At 45.0% G+C, this 16,639-nt stretch overlaps 1 protein-coding gene across 3 annotated transcripts in view; it reads left to right on the forward strand.

The window, feature by feature from the left end:
- Positions 1–377: 377 nt before the first annotated feature.
- The window catches only part of ATG10 (autophagy related 10), a 310,382-nt gene continuing 294,120 nt past the window's right edge, over positions 378–16,639 (forward strand). Inside the window, exon 1 of one of the 3 annotated variants that reach the window (XM_073624449.1) lies at positions 378–476. Coding sequence is in view for 2 of the 3 variants with exons in the window: in XM_073624450.1 (XP_073480551.1) it covers positions 2,905–2,929 (25 nt within the window). In the remaining variant the exon portion in view is untranslated. Of the gene's footprint in view, positions 477–2,809; positions 2,930–16,639 lie in introns of those variants that run through there. The other 2 variants (XM_073624450.1, XM_073624448.1) reach the window with 2 other exon arrangements.

A 16,639-nucleotide genomic window follows, 5' to 3' on the forward strand; every position in this document is an offset into this window, starting at 1 on the left:
GTATTATAACAGAAAGTAAAAAATATTATTTTTTTTTAAATTGTTGCTTTTTTTTTTTTTTTGTTTACAGCGCAAAAAATAAAAAAACGCAGAGGTGATCAAGTACTACCAAAAGAAAGCTCTATTTGTAGGAAAAAACGTCAATTTTGTTTGGGTGTAGTGTCGCACGACCGCGCAATTGTCAGTTAAAGCGACGCAGTGCCGTATCGCAAAAAATGGCTTGGTCAGGAAGCTGGTGAATCCTTCCGGGGATGAAGTGGTTAACTCCCTGAAGTCTTTCTTTCGTTTTTTCTGCTGCTGTTATGCAGAGAGACAGGGCTGGGAAACAAAGGGTGTCTATTCTAGACAGCACGGTAGCTGAGCTGTGTGAGTGCCGCAGTAAGCGGTAGAATACGGTAATGTGCAGTGGAGGATTCTGGGAGAGGGGTAGGGGTGCAGCATGGGCTGCAGGCGGACAGATTAGAGCAGGAAGACATGTGAGTTGTACATGTTTATGTTTCCAGATGAGAGGTGCTAGATGGCACTCCATAAAAAAAAGCTGGCTTTTATTTCACTGCTAGGACAGGATGATACACAGAGGGTGACAACCAATGTGGTCTGCAAGGGGGAGATCAGACGGGGGTTTTAAATGCCAGAGCTGTATACATCACCCAATAACAATTGTGTATTAAATCTGAGATATAAAAATAAGCTGATCTCCTACATCAGACACCCAATTTGTAGTCTGATCCCGCCGGGCTTTAAAGAGGACCTGTGGTGTGGAGCCATGATTATGGATTGCTCTCCACTTGATTTGCAATTAGCGGACCTCCAGCTGTTGCAGAACTACAAGTCCCATGAGGCATAGCAAGACTGACAGCTGCAAGCAAGACACCCGGAGGCAGAGGCATGATGGGGCTTGTAGTTTTGCAACAGCTGGAGGTCTACTAATTTCATATCCCTGATCTAAAGTCATAAACTACCACAAATATTACATGTAATAAAAATTCTGCATTGAAAATGACTTGTCTGATCTCCCCCTTTATTTGTATTATTGGTCCAGATTACCCAGAATGCTCTGTCTACGTCAGTGTAAGCAGAGTCCTCCTTTACTTACAGAGCTTGGTTTACTAAAGCTACATAGACTGCACACTCTGCAAGTGCATTTAAGTAACTGGATGTGGTGGCTGCATTCGTTTTCTTTTTTTTTTCTAGTCTTTTCCCCTTTGTTTTCACCTGGTGATCTGGCCAATAACACATCCCCACTCTGGATGAAGGAGCGCAGGGGGCACCTTTGGACGGCAGTATTTTTGGTCTGGGGGGGGGGAGGGGAGTGTTAGATGTATTAGCAGATTTAGATACACTAACAAATTGAAGCCAAACTCCAACGAATACTTTATAAATAGTTACAGCAAATAGTTGTGTTCCTTTTGGGGGTAAAGGTTTTACATAAACAAACAAAAGCTGATCATGATTGTAAGCACCTCTGTCAGTGGTAAATGGTTTGTCTCACCTCTGTATCTAATACATTCTGCTGGAGAGCCTCCTCTTTTGAAAAACAACAGACTTATTGGCTGAATCACCAGGTGAAACAGAAGAAAGAAAGCCTTAAGCCTTGTACACACGATCGGATTTTCCGACGGGAATTGTATGATGACAGGCTGTTGGCGGAAAATCCGACCGTTTGTACGCTCCATCGGACAAATGTTGTTGGATTTTCCGCTGACAAATGTCGGATGGCAGGCTTTAAAATTTTCTGCGCCCAAATTTCCGTTGTCAGATTTTCCAAGTGTGTGTACACAAGTCCGTCGGACAAAAGTCCAAAGTACAAACACGCATGCTCAGAAGCAAGGACGAGCCAGAAGCGGTCGGTCTTGTAAACTAACATTCGTAATGGAGAATTAACATTCGTGACGTGGCAAATTATGATATCTCGAAATGCAGCGCACAATTCTCTTCTTCTTTAATGGGATAATAATGAAGCTGCTTTGCTGGTGATATTGATGGAGTTATTGCAAACTAATTTTCAAAGGCTTTTTTTTCTAGTGATATCAAGAATATTATTATGCTTTTTTTTTCTTTTTGTGCAAGTTACCACAACACCATTATCCCGTAGTTTTGTATATCAAAGATACAACTATGTTGGTGTCCGTTGTCAATTTTACATTGTATTTTTTCAAATGTAACTGCCTACTCCCAAACTGTCATTTGAAGTAAAACACGTAGCCAAGTATTATTCTACACATTTTTTTTACTGTACATTAAAAAAAGAAAACAAATAAAATTAGACATGCTATCTGCCAATAGAAATTAACCAAAAAGTGCATTCTATGCATCCAAAAATATAGAAAATATAACAGATCAAATCATTATTATTCAAACAAAAAATAAAGTGCATGTGTCCTGCTTCTTAATATAGGGAGTCAACAATGCCAAGAGTTGGTGAAAGCAGGGGTCCGTCATCCGGAGATAATTCCGACAAATATCTGGATTATTCTCCTGGAGCTCCCGCAGCAAAGGCATATGACATAATTGGTCACGATTAATAAAGCAACCAATTTTTGGTCCAAGAAATCCTCCTCCTCCTGTTCCTGGACTAGACTTGGGTCAAAGCAATAACTCCAAGGCCAATAATAAATAACACGTTATCTCCTCTGATTCTGCAACATGAAAAGCACGAAATGAAAAGCACGAATCAACACTCACCAAACTTCTACTGACAAAAAAATTAGCAAAAGGAGCCCAAAGGGTGGCGCTAAAGAGCTGAAAAACCTCGTAGTACGTCACTACATTCGTGCTTGTTAGCCAACAATTCCTTGCTGTTTGTATGCAAGACAAAATCCAGGCACACGCCTTCGGACAAAAGTCTGATGTTTTGTCTGCGGAAAATCTGATTGTGTGTACGAGGCTTAAGAAAGAAAGCTAATGCAGGCATCACATCTAAGAATTGGTAAGCTGCAATATAATAAATGTTTGCTTTTGGGTTTAATACCACTTGAAACTTCACCACATTCACTAACTAACGAGTGCAACTACACTTGCAGAGTGCACAGACTATTAACTTTTAGTAAATCAACCCTACAGTATTCTGACAAATGCTGTACTCATTATACATACAATAACAGATCAGATTAGAATCTTCATTTGGCCATTTTAAGGTATTAACCTGTTTTCTACATACAACAGCACATCAAAGCCCAAGTCCAGCCAAAATCTTTGTTTTATTTGGCTAGAATAGAGAAGAGTATCTATTGTTCTTCATGACCCCATTGGGGATATCTGGCATCATTTCCTGTCCCTGTGATATCAGGACCAGTTGTAAGGGAGCTGTTGTCACCAGGTTTGAGAGTCATATTAACACATTAACCACTTGCCGACCAGCCGCCGTCATTATACTGCAGCAGGTCGGCTCGTTCCCGCAAATCGCCTTAACTATACATCGGCTCCTTTAAGAGCCATAGCAGGCGCGCGCCCGCTGCACGGCGGGGGACTTGATGCGCGTGGCCACCCGCGATCGCCGGCACAAGGGTCAGAACGGGGATTTGTGTGTGTAAACACACAAATCTCCATTCTGACAGGAGAGGAGAGACAGATCCTCTGTTCCTACTAAATAGGAACAGCGATCTGTCTCCTCCTCTGGTCAGTCCCATCCCCCCACAGTTAGAAACACTCATGAGGGAACACGTTTAACCCCTTGATTGCCCCCTAGTGCTAACCTCTTCCCTACCAGTGACATTTACACAGTAATTAGTGCATTTTTATATCACTGATCTCTGTATAAGTGTCAATGGTCCCAAAAATGTGTCAAAAGTGTCCGCCGCAATGTCACAGATCGACGCCATTACTAGAAAAAATAAAAATAAATAAAAATGCCATAAATCTATTCCCTATTTTGTAGACGCTATAACTTTTGCGCAAACCAATCAATATACGCTTATTGCGATTTTGTTACCAAAAATGTGTAGAAGAATATTTATCGGCCTAAACTGATGAAGAAATCAATTTTTTTTACATTTTTTGGGGGGATAGTTATTATAGCAAAAAGTAAAAAATATTGTTTTTTTTTTTTTTTAAAATTGTCGCTATTTTTTTGTTTATAGCACAAAAAATAAAAACCACAGAGGTGATCAAATACCACCAAAAGAAAGCTCTATTTGTGGGAAAAAAAGGACGTCAATTTTGTTTGGGTACAGTGTCGCATGACCGCGCAATTGCCAGTTAAAGTGACACAGTGCCGTATCACAAAAAATGGCCTGGTCATTAAGGGGGAAAATCTTCCTGGGCCGAAGTGGTTAAATAAGTGTAGCACCCCCCTAGTGGGTTGCTTGAAATTGCATGTTCTTCTGTGTAGCCCTGACCCTGTGAACTTTCCAGCCCTCCTGACACTCTAGGTTCAGACATATTGTGTATACCTTTAAACAATAGACAGACACAATGCAAATAGTTTCAGCTTCCTTAGATTTACTTAACCACTTCTGGACTGCCGCACCTCGATATACGTCCTAGCTTTGAAGATTGATATCTTTGTTACAGCAGCAGCTAGCTGCCATAACCCTGGTATCCTCTTCTTTGGCGGGCGGTCCGGTTTCCGATAATAGTGGTCTCTGCAGCAGATTCGCTGCAAGATCACTTTTATTGGTGGCAGGAGAGGGCCACCCCCCCTCCCGCCGCTCTCTGGTGCCATCCGCTGCTTACCGGAGCTGTCGGTAGCGGCGGAGGCGATCGGATCCTTGTCCTTCCTGGCTATGGAGACGAGTGAGGGGAAGATGGCCTCCACCCATCTCCATACCATTGCAGGGCGGAAGCGACGTCAAAACGTCACTTCCGCCCGTAGCTCTTAAAGGGGCATTTTTTTTCCACTGAGAGGCTGAGCCAGGTGCCGGTTCAGGCATGTGGGTGGATCTCGACTTCATTGTAGCAATCTTTCCCGCTGTCAGCTGAAAACGGGTCACAGGAGTGCAAAACAAACTGCAGTCGTGATCTACAGGAGAAGTAAAGCCAAACGAGCTTCTTTAAATAGTATGGCTCATCCCTGTAACTACTACATCTGCAGAACAGCTTGTTCTGTTGAAAATCAACAGACTTCTGGCTGGATCACCAGATAAAAATAAAGGAAAGAAAGCTTAAAAAAGAAAACTATAGAGCCATAACATCTAATGCCGCGTACACACAGTCAGAATTTCCAACAACAAATGTTCGATGTGAGCTTGTTGTCGGAAATTCCAACCGTGTGTAGGCTCCATCAGACATTTGCTGTAGGAATTTCAGACAACAAATGTTTGAGATCTGGATCTCAAATTTTCCAGCAACAAAATTTGTTGTCAGAAATTCTGAGCGTGTGTACACAATTCCGACGCACTAAATTCCACGCATGCTCGGAATCAAGGAAAAGAGCCGCACTGGCTATTGAACTTCATTTTTCTCGGCTCGTCGTACGTTTTGTACCGCATTCTTGACGTTCAGAATTTCCGACAACATTTGTGTGATTGAGTGTATGCAAGACAAGTTTGAGACAACATCCGTCAGAAAAAAAACATGGTTTTGTTGTCGGAATGTCCGATCGTGTGTACGCGGCATTATAGTATTGGTAAGCTGCAATATAATATATACAGTATTTGCTCTTGAGTTTAATACAGCTTTCATTTCATCTTTTGTTCAATCCATTAAAGTTACTTCCAACATCAAGTGTTTATGAACCTACTGCAAAGATTTCATTACATATTTTGCATCCCTTGGATCAGATTTTTACCCTTCTTTACTTTTCTTTAGAACATCTTCTAGTTTAGCCTGTTCTAATAAATAAGATGGAAGCATCTGCAGCTGGAACAAAATTGAGTTGGGCTGAGTGCTGCTCAGCTATTCACAGAAAGTCTTGTATTTTTAAGAATTATATTCCTCTTTTTGCATCTTGAGAGAAAGACTGAATATAATGCCACGTACACACGATCGGACTTTACGGCATACTTGGTCCGGCGTACCGGATTTTGTCGGACAATTCGATCATGTGTGGGCTCCAGCAGACTTTGTTTTCTCAAAAGTTTGACGGACTTAGATTTGAAACATGTTTCAAATCTGTCCGACGAACTCGAGTCCAGTCGAAAAGTCCGCTCGTCTGTATGCTAGTCAGACGGACAAAAACTGACGCTAGGGCAGCTATTGGCTACTGGCTATGAACTTCCTTGTTTTAGTCCGGTCATACGTCATCACGTAGGAATCCGTCGGACTTTGGTTGATTGTGTGTAGGCAAGTCCGTTCATTCGGAAAGTCCGTCGAAAAGTACGCCGGACAAAGTCTGCCGTAAAGTCCGATCGTGTGTACACGGCATAAGGCTTCCAGGAACAGAAAGGAAAGTCCCCATTTTGCAGAACACAGCACTGTATACTGTGTGTAGCTGATGCTGAGCTTACAAAACACTTAAAGCATCCGCATGTATTAATAAGACCCCTTTTACACCGAGCCACCTATAGCATCGGCGGTAAAACGCTGCTATTTATAGCAGTGTTTTACCGTCGGATTTGCGGCGCATTTCGGCCCCTAGTGGGTGCTTTTACCCCCGCTAGCGGGTGAGAAAGGGTTAAAACTGCCCGCAATGCGCCGCAATAGCGGCATTTTGCCGGCGGTATCCCATCGCTGCCCCATTGATTTCAATGGGGAGCAGCGGTGGAGGAGCGGTAAACACACCGCTCCAAAGAAGCTGCTGGCAGGACTTTTCCTGACGTCCTGCCAGCGCAGCGCTGCGGTGTGAAAGCCCTCGGGCTTTCACACTGGAGACAATGCTGCAGCTGTTTGAGGGTGGATTGCAGTCGCTATTTTTTATGCTATAGCGCCTGCAAAACGCCCTCGTGTGAAAGGGGTCTTAAGGTAATAGTTTGTTTCGGCCAGCTTGGCCCAAGAAAACTATTTAGTGATTGCAAAGCTGGATTTAGGCTTTACGTCTACCTGAGGCCACCACTCCAACAAATCCTTTCTTTTCTTTTCTCCCTACATCTCTCTCTCTTATGTTCTGCTTTTCTTTCCTCCTCTGACATTAGATTAGGGTTGACAACTTTTCTTCAAATCAAACCCAAAAGTTTGACGGACTTAGATTTGAAACATGTTTCAAATCTGTCCGACGAACTCGAGTCCAGTCGAAAAGTCCGCTCGTCTGTATGCTAGTCAGACGGACAAAAACTGACGCTAGGGCAGCTATTGGCTACTGGCTATGAACTTCCTTGTTTTAGTCCGGTCATACGTCATCACGTAGGAATCCGTCGGACTTTGGTTGATTGTGTGTAGGCAAGTCCGTTCATTCGGAAAGTCCGTCGAAAAGTACGCCGGACAAAGTCTGCCGTAAAGTCCGATCGTGTGTACACGGCATAAGGCTTCCAGGAACAGAAAGGAAAGTCCCCATTTTGCAGAACACAGCACTGTATACTGTGTGTAGCTGATGCTGAGCTTACAAAACACTTAAAGCATCCGCATGTATTAATAAGACCCCTTTTACACCGAGCCACCTATAGCATCGGCGGTAAAACGCTGCTATTTATAGCAGTGTTTTACCGTCGGATTTGCGGCGCATTTCGGCCCCTAGTGGGTGCTTTTACCCCCGCTAGCGGGTGAGAAAGGGTTAAAACTGCCCGCAATGCGCCGCAATAGCGGCATTTTGCCGGCGGTATCCCATCGCTGCCCCATTGATTTCAATGGGGAGCAGCGGTGGAGGAGCGGTAAACACACCGCTCCAAAGAAGCTGCTGGCAGGACTTTTCCTGACGTCCTGCCAGCGCAGCGCTGCGGTGTGAAAGCCCTCGGGCTTTCACACTGGAGACAATGCTGCAGCTGTTTGAGGGTGGATTGCAGTCGCTATTTTTTATGCTATAGCGCCTGCAAAACGCCCTCGTGTGAAAGGGGTCTTAAGGTAATAGTTTGTTTCGGCCAGCTTGGCCCAAGAAAACTATTTAGTGATTGCAAAGCTGGATTTAGGCTTTACGTCTACCTGAGGCCACCACTCCAACAAATCCTTTCTTTTCTTTTCTCCCTACATCTCTCTCTCTTATGTTCTGCTTTTCTTTCCTCCTCTGACATTAGATTAGGGTTGACAACTTTTCTTCAAATCAAACCCAAACACTTTATCGGCACAGGGCACATTTTTTTACACTATAGGATTATAAAACACCTGGGACACCTTTGGGTGCCCCAAGGAGAGTAGTAATGGGGCACGCTGCGGCAAGCAGTGGGTGTGTCCAAATTACTCTTGCTGACATCATGGCCCCCATGATTCGAAACCTGGACTGTCCGGGTGAATCCTGGATAGGTGGTAACCCTACTATCGCTACATTCACACCTATGTGTTTGGGTGCCCCAAGAAGGCTAGTAATGGGGCAAACAGTGGGTGTGTCAAAATTACTCTTGCTGACATCATGCCCCCCCCCTCCCCCAGTGATGCTGAACCTGCCCCCAGATAGCCACCTGCAGCGCCCGGACAGCAACAGATTTGGGTATGACTATCTCAGTTAATTGAGGAGCCACAGCCGGGTCTGAAAAATGTGTCCAAGTTTCAGCAAAACTGAATTCCGGACACATGATTCAAAACCCGGACTGTCCAGGTGAATCCTGGACAGGTGCCAACCCTACATTAGATGTGCATACATTAGACAAGAAAGCAATATTTGGAACCACTACGTGACTATACTTATTCGTTAAAATGTTATATTCTCTCTTTGTCTCTGATTCAAATACTGTTCTTTAACTGCTTGCCGACCGCTTCACACAGATATACTGCAGCCGAATGGCATGGCTGCACAAAATCCTGTCGTCCCCTTTAAGAGCCGCCAGAGGGCACGCGCCGCTGCACGGTGGGGGACCGGCCACGTGTAATCGCGTGCAGGAGAACCAGCACTGGGATTTGTGTGTGTAAACAGACAAATCCCTGTTCTGTCAGGGGAGAGGAGACCTATCGTTTGTTTCTACTAAGTAGGAACAACGATATGTCTCCTTCCCTAGTCAGTCACATCCCCATACAGTTAGAACACGCTGAGAGAACACACATTTAACCCCTTGATCGCCCCCTAGTGTTAAGCCCCTCCCTACCAGTGACATTTACACAGTAATCGGTGCATATTCATAGTCAATGGTCCTAAAAATGTGTGAAAAGTGTCCGATCTGTCCGGAGGGACTCGGCGGTGCTGAACGAGCGCCGCCGAAATCACAGTGAGCCGAGATACACATAGTCGAGTGTATTCGGCTCTTTCCGGCGCCGCTCACAGTCACGCCCAGTCCCGCCATTGGACCTGTGTAATGTCCATCATAGGGCGGGACTGGGCGGGACTGTGAGCGGCGCCGGAAAGAGCCGAATACACTCGACTATGTGTATCTCGGCGGCGTTCGTTCAGTTCCGCCGGCGCCGAGTCCCTCCGAACTCCGCGGCGCCATATTTAAAATTACTAGCATGTGTATGTCAGCGGCGGCGGTGGCAGGCATGGACACTGGGGACAAGGCTGCACTGAGGCAAGGCTGCACTGGGGACAAGGCTGCACTGGGGACAAGGCTGCACTGGGGACAAGGCTGCACTGGGGAAAAGGCTGCACTGGGGACAAGACTGCACTGGGGCAAAGCTGCACTGGGGAAAAGGCTGCACTGGGGACAAGGCTGCACTGACAAGACTGCACTGGGGCAAAGCTGCACTGACAAGGCTGCACTGACACTGAAAAGGCTGCAATGACACTAACAAGACTGCAGATGAACACTGATGAGGCTGCATTGATGGGCATTTTAATGTAAGTTTCTTTTCCTTAAACTTCCCTCCTAAAAGTTTTTTTCCTTAAAATTCTCTCCTAAACTTGGGGTGCGTGTTATACGCCGGCGCGTGTTTTACGCCGATAAATACGGTATGTAGAAGAATATATACTGTATTGGCCTAAACTGATGAAGAAATTTGTTTCTTAAAAAAAATTTGGGGGATATTTATTATAGCAAAAAGTAAAAAATATTAAAAATTGTCGCTCTTTTTTTGTTTATAGCGCAAAAAATAAAAACCGCAGAGGGGATCAAACACCACCAAAAGAAAGCTCTATTTGTGGGAAAAAAAGTTTCGTTTGGGTACAGTATTGTCAGTTAAAGCGACACAGTGCCAAATTGTAAAAAGTGCTCTGGTCAGGAAGGGGGTAAAATCTTCCGGGGCTGATGTGGTTAAGTAATGCGTACCTAGAACAAAAAAAAAAAATGGTGATCTGAGAACATCTAATTGTGATGCAGGAAATAATTTCCCAGACACACCCACTGCAGACCCTCTGTTTACTAAGCTAAGCAGGGCAATAACTTCTCCGCAGGATGTGGGAACCTTGCAAAAAGACCTGAACAAATGAATGGGGTGGGCAACTACATGGCAAATGAGGTTTAATGTAGAAAAATGTAAAATAATGCATTTGGGTGGCAAAAATATGAATGCAATCTATACACTGGGGGGAGAACCTCTGGGGGAATCTAGGATGGAAAAGGACCTGGGGGTCCTATTAGATGATAGGCTCAGCAATGACATGCAATGCCAAGCTGCTGCTAACTAAGCAAACATAATATTGGCATGCATTAAAAAGGGGATTAACTCCAGGCATAAAGAGATATTTCTCCCACCCTACAAGACTCTGGTCCGGCTGCACCAAGAGTATGCTGTCCAGTTCTGGGCACCAGTCCTCAGGAAGGATGTACTGGAAATGGAGCGAGTACAAAGAAGGGCAACTAAGCTAATAAAGGGTCTGGAGGATATTGAGCACTGAACGTATTCTCTATGGAGAAGAGACGCTTGAGAGGGGATATGATTACAGTACAGTACAGAATACTGTACTGGTGACCCCACAATAGGGATAAAACTTTTTTGCAGAAGGGAGTTTAACAAGACTCGTGGCCACTCATTAAAATTAGAAGAAAAGAGGTTTAACCTTAAACTACATAGAGGGTTCTTTACTATAATGCCCTGTACACATGATCGGACATTGATCGGACATTCCGACAACAAAATCCATGGATTTTTTTCCGATGGATGTTGGCTCAAACTTGTCTTGCATACACACGGTCACACAAAGTTGTCGGAAAATCCGATCGTTCTGAACGCGGTGACGTAAAACACGTACGTCGGGACTATAAATGGGGCAGTAGCCAATAGCTTTCGTCTCTTAATTTATTCTGAGCATGGGTGGCACTTTGTGCGACGGATTTGTGTACACACGCTCTCAAACTTTGTGTGTCAGAAATTCCTATGGAAAATGTGTGATGGAGCCTACACACGGTCGGAATTTCCGACAACAAGGTCCTATCACACATTTTCCATCGGAAAATCCTATCGTGTGTACAGGGCATAAGAGCGGCAAGGATGTGGAATTCCCTTCCACAGGCGGTGGTCTCAGTGGGGGGCATCGATAGTTTCAAAAAACTTCTAGATAAGCACCTGAACGACCACAACATACAGGGATATACAATGTAATACTGACATATAATCACACATAGGTTGGAATTGATGGACTTGTGTCTTTTTTTAACCTCACCTACTATGTAACTATATAGAAAAAGATTTGTTGCGCTAAATTATACATGGATTACAGGATTTACAGTATATAGCGCCAAAAGTTTGCGCAGTGCTTCACCATATAAAGGGAAACAAAACAGTATCAATACAAGAGGGTTAGGAGGGCCCTGCTCCTGGGAGCGTACAATCCAATAGGGAGGGGGCTGGAGGAACAAAAGGTAATAACTGTGAGGGATGAACTGATGGGAGAAATAGAATATTCAGTTAATAGTTTAGGGCAGGATAGGATTCCCTAAAGAAATAAGTTTTCAGAGATCGCCTAAAAGTGGACAGAGTAGGGAATAACTGGACAGATTGGGGTAGTGAGTTCCAGAGGATAGGAAAGGCTCTGGAGAAGTTCTGGAGATGAGCATGGGTGGAGGAGACAATGGAGCTAGAGAGCAGGAGGTCTTAGGAGGAGCGGAGAGGATGGGTTGGGTGATTTTTGGAGATAAGTTCAATGATGTAGCTTGGGGGAAAGGTTTTAAAAGACTTTGTACGGTATTGTTAGACCCCTTTCACACTGGGGCGGTTTGCAGGCGGTATTGCGCTAAAAATACCGCCTGCAAACCGCCCCTAAACAGCCTCCGCTGTTTGTTCAGTGTGAAAGTCCAAGGGCTTTCACACTGAAGCGGTGCGCAGGCAGGACGGTGAAAAAAGTCCTGCAAACCGCTTTTTTGGAGCGGTGAAGGAGCGGTGTATTCACCGCTCCTTCACCGCTCCTGCCCATTGAAATCAATGGGACAGCGCGGCAATACCGCGGCTATAGCCGCGCTGTACGAGGGATTTTAAGCCTTTTTCGGCCGCCAGTGGGGGTTAAAACCGCACCGCTAGCGGCCGAATACTGCTGCAAGAACGACGGTACAGCAGCGCTAAAAATAGCGCTGTTGTACCGCCGACGCCCCCACTGCCCCAGTGTGAAAGGGGCCTTAGTGTTTTGAATTTTATACGTTGGGCAATGGGAAGCCATTGGAAGGATTGGCAGAGAAGGGTGGCGGATACTGAACGGGTTTGAAGACAATCTAATGACATTACTCATAACAACCAGCAACTGTCATTTGTAATGGTAAATTGTCATATTTATATATGTCACACTTATACCTGGTTCCTGTTTGTATTATCAAAATTTTATACTGGTAATGAGCCCCACAATGAGGGTTCGTCAGTGTTTAAATCCAAAAGTATCTACTGTAGTTTACATATTGGCAGTGAATTCTTTTCTTTAACCACTGAAATAAATTGAGATATGCAACGGAAATATAGATAGTGTTGGAAAGAATGTCACATTCACATGTGCAGTAACCATAGCAACCAGTCAGAGGTTCTCTTTTATTGTCTGTCTTAGATTGTTAAAATAAGGGAAAAAACACGCCATTTCACATTTTAAAGCATTATAGTTGCTTAAGTGATGTAGCTCTCTCCTCTCATATAATTAATGAATCCCTCCCATTAACTCCTCAAATGAAAAACACCCAAGTTTATAAGTCTATACACTTTAAATCGGTCCTAGCTTTCCTACACTACATACAATTCAGAAAATTTTTAAAGCTGAACACCAGAATATATATCTTCTAAACCTGAGTGGCCTGCTGAATCAGGTGGCCCTGCAAACACTATCTAGCTCAACAAAATTTTAAAAAATCCATTGAAAATGATAGGTCATTCTTTGTGAGGTAGTCGCTGTTTGGCAGTAGGGATGGGCCAAATGGACCCCTGTTCAGTTCGCACCAGAACTTTTGAACACCGCGAAAGTTCGGACCCGAATAACGAGCCACATTAAAGTCAATGGGACCGGAACGTCAAAAATTAAAAGTGCCCATTTTGAAGGCTTATATGCAAGTAATTGGGCATACAATGGTTATAGGGGTCCGGGTGCTGCCCTGGGGGACATGTATCAATAAAAAAAAGTTTGTGAAAAACTTCATTTTTAAATGAGCAGTGATTTTTAAAGAGAAAGCATAAAAATGAAAAATTCCTTCCAATATGCCTGGGGTCCCCTTAGTCTACCTGTAAAGTGGCAGATTTGTACCATGTCTAGAATCTGCTGCAGCAATAATTGCATTTATAAAGCCAAAAAAAATGACGTTTTCCCTGTAAGCTGCCTTTATTTTGCTCAGCAACAGCTGGGGAGCCAGTGTGTATGATGAGGCCACAATGTAGTGCACTGGCAACAAGATTAGAGATTTTTTGGATACATTCTGGTGTCACTTTGACTTTGGATAGAAGTAACAGGTGCGTAAAAATTGGTCTTTGGGTGTCGGTGGCGCCTTCCCACCATAACCCTATAGAGGTAATCTTGATGAAAGCAAGAATTGACCTTAGTGTAAAAAAATTGCAATGATATGCACCTGTCAAACAGGTACAGAAAAATTGGTCTTTAGGTGTCGGCGCCTTCCCACCGTAACCCTATATAGGTACTCTTGATGAAAGCAAGAATTGGCCTTGCGGTAAAAAATTGCAATGATATGCACCTTTCAAATAGGGGCTGAAAAATTGGTCTTTGGGTGTTAATTGTGCCCATGAAACCTATACCAAAAACATTCTTACAGATTAAATGACTGAACACCCTCAAAGCTAGGCAGCCTTGAAGTCCTGCAGAGATTGCACATCCCAAAAAGACTTAATCCGTGACATCAGCATCAGGGACTTCATAGCTGGTAATCCAGGACTGATTCATTTTTATAAGAGTCAAACGGTTCACAGTGTCTGTGGACAGACGCGTTCTATGAACAGTAACGAAACCTCCTGCAGCACTGAATGCCTGATCTGAAAGCATGCTGGATGCAGGGCAGCCCAACAACTCAATAGCATACTGGGCAAGTTCTGGCCAGTGGTTTATTCTAATGACCCAGTAAGTCAGTGGATCGTCAGCTGGAAAGCTCTCCATCTCTGTTTTGGCCCCGAGGTAATCGTCTACCATGTGATACAGACGCTGCCGATGGGATGTGGAAGCTGACAGCCCTGGGCGGCGAGGTCTAAAAAAAATTCCAAAATGCTTCACTTAGGCAGATGCCTTCTCCAACGCTCCTCTCTTGACCAACAGAAGACTCAAAACTACGTTTTCCATGACACTGTAACCTACTGGAGTCAAGAAAAACATTCAATAAAATCCTCTTTAACGTGTCCTCAAGAGATTTTATCTTCAGCACTCTCTGTGGGGATGGGATGAGTTCTGAGACCTTCCACTGATAACGGTGGTCAAGGAGGGTTGCCAACCAGTAATCATCCTTCTCCTTTATGCCACGTATTCTTGGGTCCTTTCGCAGGCTTTGAAGCATGAGGTTGCCCATGCGCCTCAAATGTTCAAGGCTTGAGAAGCAGACTCCACAGGGTGACTGAGGATGACAGCATCTGAAACTTCTTCCTCCCAGCCACGTACTACTCCCAAGGGTCCTGGGGTTGGAAAGCCATCGTTTACAGATTGACGCATGTCTTCCTATTTTTAGAAGCCTATGAAAGTGCCAGAATCCAGCTCCTCATCCTCCTCCCCTCTCTCCTCCTGTGTTTTCTGTGACATAGGAATGATGGTGTCTGGATAAAGTGGGCCTTGAGAGGAAAGGAAGTCCTCCTCTTCCTCCTGCTGCTCTGCCCTGTCCATAATGCCACGCAGAGTCTGCTCCAGTAGGAACACAACAGGGATTGTGTCACTGATGCATGCACTGTCACTGCTCACCATCCTTGTGGCCTTGTCAGATGGTGACAATACAGTGCATGCATTCTTAATGATCAGCCATTGGCGTGGGGAAAAAAAGTCGAGGCGACCTGATCCTGTCGTTGTGCCATACTGGCACATGTACACATTGACGGCCTTCTGCTGCATGCATAGCCGCTGCAGCATTCCCAAAGTTGAGTTCCACCTGGTGAGCATGTCACAAATCAGGCGTTTTACGGGCAGGTAGAATTCCCGCTGAATTTCAGCCAACCGAGCACTGGCTGTGTATAACCGCCTGAAATGGCTACAGACTCTTCTGGCCTGCTTTAGTACATCTTGCAACCCTGGGTACGTACTTAGGAAACGCTGCACCACCAAATTGAGGACATGTGCCAGGCATGACACATGTGTCAACTTTCCCTGTCTAAGGGCGGACAGGAGGTTTGAGCTATTATCGGATACCACCATTCCTGGCTCCAGCTGGCATGGTGTGAACCACCTCTGGGCCTGTCCCTGCAGAGCTGCAAGAATCTCTGCTCCGGTGTGGTTCCTGTTCCCTAAACACACCAGCTAAAGCACTGCATGGCACCTTTTAGCCTGACTCTGGGAATAGCCCTGTGAACACTTAGGAGGTACCTGATGTTCATAGGACAATTCTGCAGAGGAGGGCATGGAGGTGGCGGAGGAGGAGGGGGTAGATCTCACGGGTCTGGCATCATCACCACCGGCCTTATGGAGACGTGGGGGCACAACAAGCTGCAGCACCGAGCCCTGTCCTGCATCCTTTCGAGTTGCAAGCAGCGTTACCTAGTGTGCTGTGAACAAAATATATTGTCCATAACCATGCTTGTTGGACCACGTGTCATCAGTAAGGTGGATTTTATGGCTGACTGCCTTGCCCAACAATGCCAGAACATTCCCTTCCACATGATAATAGAGAGATGGAACGGCCTTACATGAAAAGTAGTTGCGACTGGGAACCTGCCATTGTGGTACAGCACATTGTGCGAATTCATGGAAGGGGGCAGAATCCACCAGGCTGAAAGGCAGAAGCTGGAGAGCCAACAGCTTTGACAAGCTTGCATTCAGATGCTGGGCATGTGGGTGGTAGAGACTATTTTTTTTCTCGCTGCAGCAGATGGGGCAGAGAAATTTGCCGGCTACAGTCTACAGCTGGTGGTGTGCTGCTGGCAGATGTGCTGCTAGGACCTGGGACACCCTATGCTATATCATCATCCCTGTCAGTGGAGGCTGCTGAGAGGTAATGACTCGGTATCGCAGGGGCAGACTGAAGTGGGTAAGGAGGGGGGACAGATTTGTGCCCATTTTGTGTGACTCTTAGGTGTTCATGCCAATGGGCTGAGTGGTTGGACGTTAAATGCCTTGTTAGGAATGTGGTACCCAAATCATTGGTGTTTTTGCCATGTTTGATGTGCCTGAGGCACAGTTTGCAGATAGCAACAGTGCGATCTGCTG

Source organism: Aquarana catesbeiana, linkage group LG01 (assembly GCF_042186555.1).
Source record: "Aquarana catesbeiana isolate 2022-GZ linkage group LG01, ASM4218655v1, whole genome shotgun sequence".
NCBI classification, from domain to species: Eukaryota; Metazoa; Chordata; class Amphibia; order Anura; family Ranidae; genus Aquarana; species Aquarana catesbeiana.